General features: G+C 43.0%; 1 protein-coding gene across 4 annotated transcripts in view; it reads right to left on the bottom strand.

Annotated features, from left to right (window-relative positions):
- Window positions 1–5,143: 5,143 nt before the first annotated feature.
- The window catches only part of ELF4 (E74 like ETS transcription factor 4), a 228,603-nt gene continuing 224,354 nt past the window's right edge, over window positions 5,144–9,392 (bottom strand). For all 4 annotated transcript variants that reach the window (XM_033943935.1, XM_033943936.1, XM_033943937.1 and 1 more), the window contains exon 9: window positions 5,144–6,304. In XM_033943935.1, the coding sequence (XP_033799826.1) occupies window positions 5,536–6,304 (769 nt within the window). In that variant the 3' untranslated portion in view covers window positions 5,144–5,535. The remainder of the gene's footprint in view (window positions 6,305–9,392) is intronic.

The raw sequence follows: 9,392 nt of genomic DNA, 5'->3' as shown, positions 1-9,392 counted from the left end.
ATCACCACTAAACACAGGTCCCATTTTATGCAATGAGACCTAGTTACAGTTAACAGTAAAACAGCAAGTCTTAACGGTACCTTGATAACTTCCCCCCTTAAGTCTCTATTTTACAGTATTTGAAATTGACGTGGAACCTTTGAACTTTATATAGGCCCATACAAACCGAAACAAAATGTTCAGACTAGAACCAGAGTCTATCGGCTCTAGAGGCCCTTTTGCTAAAGCTTAGCATACGTTAACAGACACTAAGGGGTCCTTTTATCAAGCCGCGTTAGCGGGGTTAGCGTGTTGGACATTCCATCACGCGCTAACCCCCGCGGCCGGCTCAAAAACTAACGCCTGCTCAATGCAGGCATTAGCAGCTAGCGCGGCAGGCGGTTTAACCCACGGTATTACGAGTGTTAAACCCCTACCGCAGCTTGATAAAAGGACGCCTAAGCTTTAACAGAAAGTCCCTATATGAAGACCAGAAAAATAACAGTATAGCTGACGTGGCAGCAAGATTCAAAGAATATAAATAGAAAAATACAGGTGAAAACGGGTTTTTTTTTCACATGACAGCATTCTTAATGCTATGAGTTTGGCAAAATATTATTTCAAGTCCTTGATATATATTATTTTAACTTTTTATATAATATAAATAAGTTCCCATATAAATCTCCATAAAATTTAAGTGATAATAAGAACTCAGGAAAATCAATGGCTGCACTGAATGCTAACTGGGAAGTTTAAAATATATACAAAAAATGGATTTTAACCTGTATGCAAGTAGATAAAATCTGAAAAAGATAATAGGGGGAATTCTATAAATGGCACTTGGGGACAGATTCTGTAACTGGTAGCTCCTAAAGTTAGGCACCTATTTCATGTCAATCACACTTAGGCACCTAATACAGAACCAGGCCTAACTAAAACTTAGGAGCCTATTAGGAGCCTATAATGTAGCCCAGTTTTACAAGCCTACATTATAGGCGCTGAAGTACTTTAGAGAATCAAGCCTAATGGTATCTAGGTCCTTCTCTGTTTCTAAACACGCCTACTTTCGAGTTAGGCACCATTATGGCGCCTATCTTGTGTAACATCGGGCCTAGGAAGATAGGCTCATAATTGAAGCCAATATACTAATTAACTTAGGTACCTATTTATTTAGGCGCCTTTTATAGAATTTCCCTCTCATTGCCGATTTCTGCTTACAACTCTGGGCACGAGACTTATACCTGCTGAAACCTGGTGTAAATCCTAACACCCAAGTTCGGCACGGAGATCCATGATTCTGTAACACTGCGTGCAAATTTTGGGAATGCCCATGACCCTCCTATGGCCACGCCCCCTTTCTGGTTGCATACTATAGGATTTAGACACCCAGCATTATAGAATAGCACACAGCCAGATGCAGAAATAAATTCTAATTGATCCCAATTAACTTCAGCAATTGATGGTTATCAGCTCCTTAGCAATACCAACAAAATAAGATCTCTATCTACCATATGAAAAATGGAGGAAAAAAAGCCTCAGAAATCCAGAGGTGTACCGTGCCAACAGGCTTTTTTTCCTCCATTTTTTTTCATAAAGTAGACGGAGATTTTATTTTGTTGGTAAGAGCTCATTAGGCAATTAAGTTCTGCGCTCATCTTGCAGCGAGCCCAAATTTGGGCACCTAAATCTGAGCGCTATATATGGAATCCAGGTGAATGTTACCAGGCCAGCCACCTTGCCCTTACTCTGCAAGGTTTAGCCAGGCACAGACATGTGAAGAGTATTTATAATAGGTCTGCACTCTGCTTACAGTCTGGCTGCCCTGAATAGGCCCCCCTTCTTATGATTGGAAGCTAAGCAGCATCAGGCTTGGCTAGTACCTGGATGGGAGACCTCCTAAGAATACCAGGTGCTATAGGCTGAGGGGTCCCATGCTGGCCAGCAGCAACATAGTGGAGCCACACACTGCACAGAAGGCAACGGCAGATCACTCCTGAACTCTCCATGAAACATCACAGGGTGGATTCCTCACCGTGTGTGTTGCCATGAGTCAGTGGCATAATCCATCCATCCACAGGTGCACTACTAAGCCTGCAGAAATTATAACTGAAATAGAAGTACATCAGCTAGGATGAAGGTGAAAAGGTGCCTACTTTATAACCTCACGCCACCTAAACTCCTCCCCCAGGCTGCATAGAAATACACATCTACTTATTATAGCACATACTTGTATGCCTGGGGCAATTTTATAAGAGGCTTTTTAATCATGCACAACAGTATTTACATCCAAAAAGCATCTTTATATAATTAACCCCTTATAGGCACACATTCTAGGATGGTTGAATAGAAATGGGTTTACCAATTGGTTCCATAAATGTTGGACAGGCTGATAATATGGAGCTGTAGTCTTGTTTTTCTTAGGAAATCAAAACTTCAAGTCTATACAGGCAAGCAGGATATAACCAAGACTGGATCAGCCTCATCAGCATCAGAAAAACAAAAAAACAAAAAAGAGCCATTTAGCAGCTCTCTGGAGAAATGACTTGCTGCTGGTTGATAGCAATCATGTCGCAGCCAAGAAAAGTACATTAATGCAAAATTCTACCAGTGGGGCTTTGTTGCTGAACGTTATAGGAAATTGAAAGAAAAAAAAAAGCAACAAAAACGTAATGTTACATATTAAGTTGCTGTTTTTCCCCAACACGCTTGGAAATGCAATGTGATTAGCTGAAATGAAATTAGTTGAATCTAGGATTCAAACCTTGGCAAATGGATTGGATCTCTTTTTGCAAGACTTTCTTTTTTAAAAAAATTTTGTGTTCCCCTGGTGTGAAAGCAAAGATAAGCAAACACAAAAAAAAAGGGGACTGGCTCATACTTATGTACTCTTTACATGCAGACTTTGCATCTGTTTCCGAAGGGCAAAATTTCTCTTTGACAACTGAATCAGAAAAAAGAAACACACTAAAACTACGTATGTTATTTTTTCAGTACAAAGGCACATGTTTAAGTATGCTCTTTGGGCTATATATGACATCTCAAAAATCAGAGCTAACTAGAATGGCACATAGTGTGATTATACAAAGTGTGCGTACCTTTTATAGAATTGTGCTTAGAACATGCATGCGACACATAACATGCATGCTCTTTTAGGCAAGGTAAAACCAGGCCTAAATGCCTGAACCTAAGTTGTGCGTACAACAGGTGTATTCTATAACAATGCGTGTAACTTTTAGGAACAACTCTGATCTGCCGACGATCTGCCCCTGGTCATACTCCCTTTTCAAATCCACGCACTGTAACTGGCGCATACTTTTTATAGATTCACGCTTTTTGAATTGTATAGGTATGTGTAACTTTTAATTAGTTTTAATTAGCATCGATTACAAGGCATTAATAGCCAGTTATCAGCACCAATTAGGCCAATTGATCAATTAAAAGACGTGTGTGTACATATTCTACATACACTGATCTATGGGCTAGATTCACTAAGCAAACAGATCGTGTACCAATCGTTTTGCAAGCCCTTTACGACCAGATTTCCCTCCTGCACTATTCACTACCGCCTATAGCAATCTGATCCCGATCCTCCCATGCAAATTAGTAAAACCTCATGCAAAATATCCAAGCTTGGCTATTTTACTACTGACAAACAAAATATCTGCCCCATAAAAAAAATAGAGAAGACAGGTAGGCCTGTCCAAAAAATGTGCGCACCCCCCAAACGCGGCTTCCCCTCCTGATGCTGCCCCCCACCCCACCCAAATCAGGCACAACCCAAGCCTTAGGAAGTCCACATGATGCAACAGGGCAGGGCTTAAGGCCCACATTAGCAGTGCGTCATGAGGAGGAGGAGGGGCAGGAGCAGGAGGACTTTGCCGTTCCTCCTGCTCCCTGAAGACTTTGCAGGAGGCCTATGGAGCAGGAGGGACTGAGCACCCCTCCTGCTTCCAACTTTGAGGTAAGGGGGTGCCGAATCGGGTCAGGCCTGGCCAGGGGGTTGGTCGGCCCCTGCTCCCAACTTTGAGATAGGGGATGCTGAATCGGGCAGGGCCCGGCCAGGGAGTTGGTCAACCTACGGAGCAGGAGGGAACGAGCACCCCTCCTGCTCCCAACTTTTAACAGGCGGGGTGTCGGGCCATGCTGTGTCAGGGGTGGGCTGGGGCGGGGAGGAATTGGTCGGCCTATGGAGCAGGAGGGACCGAGCACCCCACCTGCTCCCAACTTTGAGGTACAGGGATGCCGGTCAGGAGGGTGGCGCAGTGGGCCAGTTGGGTGGGTGGTACAGTGGGCCGGTCGGGGGTGGGGTGGTGGTTTTTAAACGGCAGTGGCAGGGAAAATTTTTTGTGATGTTCGGGGAAGGAGGAGTGTTCGGGGCACTTATTGGGAGGGGGGGTGTTAATTTTTTTTTTTAATTGGGCAGATATTTTGCATGTGTAAAACACGCAAAATATCTGCCTGATAAAAAAAAATTTTAAAAACTGGCAGCAGAAGCCCTGACAGCAGTGACAGGAGGCTGTTTCTCCTGTCACTACTGTCAGGGCTTTAGCGATCCATGCAGTTGGCTGGGGGTGTGCCAATGATATCTCCATTTGCATGCAGGCATTTAGTGAATTTGTCGGCCTGCATGCAAACGGAAATGGATTGCACACAGATTGGAAGGTTAGTGAATCTAGTCCTATGTGCACAATTTTAGGTGTCAGGTACAGAATTTAGGGACTGTGTCAACCCCATCTCCAGGAATGCTTCCCTGATATATGGGCACAATTATTCTACGTGTGTACTAAGAATCACAAATTTGCTGGATAGTTTTCAAAAACTCAATTTTCACGCATAAAACCCTGCTTCATAACTGGTTCAAATGTTACATTTTAATGGGGGCAGTTTGCACATCAATTTCCATTCTGTCCTACCCTTCTGTTTATGGCAGAACTTTGAAAGGACCTTCCAAGCGTGTTGAAGAATACCTGACCCTGTCATTACTATCATAGAGTAGGAGGCAGATGTGGGTTAAAAGAGCCATGGTTTCTAGTCATGATGGTTTTTCACCTGGGTCCTTGCCCAGCCTGTGAGAGATTTTGCATTATAAATACACTAATCAGCTCTAAGACAACCTACAGACAGTTGGAGAAAAGCACAGTTAATGCAACTGGATTTGTTGGGGGGGGGGGGGGGGCGGTTTAACATGGTCCAATGTAGGAAGGCAAGTAATCATTATTTTTACAGATTTGTACTAAAAGTATTACATTTCCTTCTTAATTTTATTCAGAGGGCTTGCATAGTTAATCTGTCAGCCATGAAATGAACAGCGCCTTCATAAAAACGTTCAGTATTACCTTCTATATCTCCTTCCAAAGAAGCCTTTATGGACAGGTACTGCACGTACGCTTTATTGGTGTTGCAAATGACGCAAGAAAGCATGACTTTTAACTTTGAAATTACAACAGAGAAGCCAAGCTCCTGTTGTAAACTAGGCAATTCACTTCCTTGCAATTACTATCACCATTTTAATACTTATTTCTATATTGCCACTCGGCACAGTTCAGCTTTAAGATTTTAAGAAAATGGCTCTGATCCTCCCAAAATGACTTCGTGCTGAACGAGTCCATGTTCCGATTGCAGAACTATTGAATCTGTATTTAATTCCAGTTCTGCCACTGGGGTCAAACCGATGTTAGGGCTGCTTGAGTCCATCTCACTAGAAATATTCAGACAGCCATCTCCTGCTCTGGCTTGAGTCACTTTGACCTCTGGGAATTTGCTGAAAGCAAAAGTCTGTAGTGGGTGATAATTCAGATTGTGTTGCATTATGTCTTCTGTGGAATTATTTTTCAATACCATCCTTCCTATTCCATTTGGCACATTGGAAAGTAAATGCTGATGATACTGGGGATTTATCACCTCCTCTTTAAGGCTTATGACACCAGGCTCCATTGTTCTAATGACGGTAGCAATGACAGTACCAGGGTGTTGTGTTATGATTGGTTGACCATTGGTATTGAGTTCCATCATGTGAACAAAGCTGTTTATCGATTGCTGGGCATCCCTGTTGATAAATGCTGTGAGACCACTGTCAGCAGATGGTAGGTGACCAACCAGAACCTGCTGCTGTTGATTTTCCAGAATTCCATTCACTGAGGGAAGCACAGTGGGGAGGGCATCTCCTCTAACTTGAATATCTTGGCAGGGTGAGATGGTCTGCAGAATAACTTTTGGTGCAGACAGATCTGAAGCACTGCCATTCTCCAAAACAGTTCTGAGAGGAATAGTTGGGAATATCAGGGGTTCTGTGGCATGTGCAATAGGACCGGTCATGTCTGCAGAACTGGAAATATTTAAAAGACACCATATATTAGAGCATAATATGAAGTTGGCGGCAAAAGTCAGGACTACAGTTTACTTATAAAATTCTCCAACATAAAGAGCAAAGTTATCAATGTAAGCTACCATTATGACATGTTATTTTATCACTACCGAGACCTAGTTACTAATAACTAAAGTTAACAGTACAATAGCACACCTTAACAGGACTTCTAAGTTTGGAGGTGAAGCAACTATTTTGACTGTTTTATAAAAGTACATTGGCACTTGTTTTAATTTATAAAATATTAGCTCAAATCCTACTGCAACCTAGATTGAAGGTATAGACACTTCAAGAGTATGTGTAAATGGTAGCACATATGTTATGTAGATACATGTATCTATATATATAAAATCGGAGGTGTGTATGTGTGTGTGTATGTGTGTATGTGCCGCGATCACACAAAAACGGCTTGACCAATTTGAACGAAACTTGGTATGCAGATCCCTCACTACCTGGGATGATATGTTCTGGGGGTCTCGCGGCCCACCTGCACACGTGGGCGGAGCTACAAACAGAAAATCAGATTTCACCCATTCATGTCAATGGAAAAAATGTAAAAAGCTGCCAACGCAAAAACGGCTTGCCCGATTTGAACGAAACTTGGTATGCAGATCCCTCACTACCTGGGGTGATATGTTCTGGGGGTCTCTCGGCCCACCTGCACACGTGGGCGGAGCTACAAACAGAAAATCAGATTTCACCCATTCATGTCAATGGAAAAAATGTAAAAAGCTGCCAACGCAAAAACGGCTTGCCCGATTTGAACGAAACTTGCTATGCTGATCCCTCACTACCTGGGGTGATATGTTCTGTGGGTCTCGCGGCCCACCTGCACATGTGGGCGGAGCTAAAAACAGAAAATCATATTTCATCCATTCAAGTCAATGGAAAAAATGTAAAAAGCTGTGGGACCGATTTGAACGCAAATTGGTATGCAGATCCCTCACTACCTGGGGTGATATGTTCTGGGGGTCTCACAGCCCACCTGCACACGTGGGCGGAGCTACAAACAGAAAATCAGATTTCACCCATTTACGTCAATGGAAAAAATGTAAAAAGCTGTGGGACCGATTTGAACGAAACTTGGTATGCAGATCCCTCACTACCTGGGGTGATATGTTCTGGGGGTCTCGCGGCCCACCTGCACACATGGGTGGAGCTACAAACAGAAAATCAGATTTCACCCATTCAAGTCAATGGAAAAAATGTAAAAAGCTGTGGGACCGATTTGAACGAAACTTAGTATGCAGATCCCTCACTACCTGGGGTGATATGTTCTGGGGGTCTTGCGGCCCACCTGCACACGTGGGCGGAGCTACAAACAGAAAATCAGATTTCACCCATTCAAGTCAATGGGAAAAATGTAAAAAGCTGTGGGACCGATTTGAACGAAACTTGATATGCAGATCCCTCACTACCTGGGGTGATATGTTCTGGGGGTCTCACGGCCCACCTGCACACGTGGGCGGAGCTACAAACAGAAAATCATATTTCACCCATTCAAGTCAATGGAAAAAATGTAAAAAGCTGTGGGACCGATTTAAACGAAACTTGGTATGCAGATCCCTCACTACCTGGGGTGATATGTTCTGGGGGTCTCGCAGCCCACCTGCACACATGGGCGGAGCTACAAACAGAAAATCTGATTTCACCCATTCAAGTCAATGGGAAAAATGTAAAAAGCTGTGGGACCGATTTGACCGAAACTTGGTATGCAGATCCCTCACTACCTGGGGTGATATGTTCTGGGGGTCTCGCGGCCCACCTGCACACGTGGGCGGAGCTACAAACAGAAAATCAGATTTCACCCATTCATGTCAATGGAAAAAATGTAAAGAGCTGCCATTCTCACAGTAATTCAAAAACGGCTTGACCGCTTTGACCGAAACTTGGTATGCAGATCCCTCACTACCTGGGATGATATGTTCTGGGGGTCTCGCGGCCCACCTGCACACGTGGGCGGAGCTACAAACAGAACATCAGATTTCACCCATTCATGTCAATGGAAAAAAAGTAAAACGCTTTCATTCTCACAGTAATTCAAAAACGGCTTGACCGATTTGAACGAAACTTGGTATGCAGATCCCTCACTACCTGGGGTGATATGTTCTGGGGGTCTCGCGGCCCACCTGCACACGTGGGCGGAGCTACAAACAGAACATCAGATTTCACCCATTCATGTCAATGGAAAAAATGTAAACAGCTGCCATTCTCACAGTAAATCTAAAACGGCTTGACCGATTTGAACGAAACTTGGTATGCAGATTCCTCACTAACTGGGGTGATATGTTCTGGGGGTCTCTTTACCCAAGAATTTATATGTTCTTGCTCCTGGAGGTGAAACTAAAAAATGTTGTTTATAATCAAGTTTTGTGTTAGTTGTATTGTATTCATTTTGTCAAATATTTCACATTATAATTTAAATATTGTACTTTTTATAAAGCTGTAAAAAAATAATTTCATTCACCACTATAAAGTATCTTTATTTGAATCCATTTACAGTGTTATTGCTATAATTAAATACCCGTGCAATGCCGGGGCATCAGCTAGTATTTTATAAAATACACATGTAAATCATGACCCCCTGCTCCAATGCATGCCTACCTTAAAAGCATGAACCAGTTTGCACCAGCTTTTTATGAGCCTCTTAACTGTGAATTGCTTGAACCTGTACTTGATATTTCACCCTATTATGTAACCTTTACTTATTATGATAATGTAATTCCCCATATTACTATATAGGCCTCTTGGCTTGTAAATCACCTTGAACTGGATAAGTGTGATTCAGAGTCCACATACACATCTAAAACAGTGTTTTAGACCTGAAAATGGTTTCTAAAATCACCCTCTAAGACAGGGGTCCCTAGCCACCGGGTGACGGACCAGTACTGGTTTGTGGGCTATGCCAAACCGAGCACAGAAATTGTAATTTTATTTACATTACAGGCAGTCTCTGGGTTCTGTCTGGCTCCCTCCTCCCAGCCGCACTTCTCTTCAGAAAGCCGCAAGCAGCAACTCCTACACACAGCCTGCGGCTGACCCGGAAGCC

Source organism: Geotrypetes seraphini, chromosome 5 (assembly GCF_902459505.1).
Source record: "Geotrypetes seraphini chromosome 5, aGeoSer1.1, whole genome shotgun sequence".
NCBI classification, from domain to species: Eukaryota; Metazoa; Chordata; class Amphibia; order Gymnophiona; family Dermophiidae; genus Geotrypetes; species Geotrypetes seraphini.
This window is presented reverse-complemented; position numbering and strand designations above follow the sequence as displayed.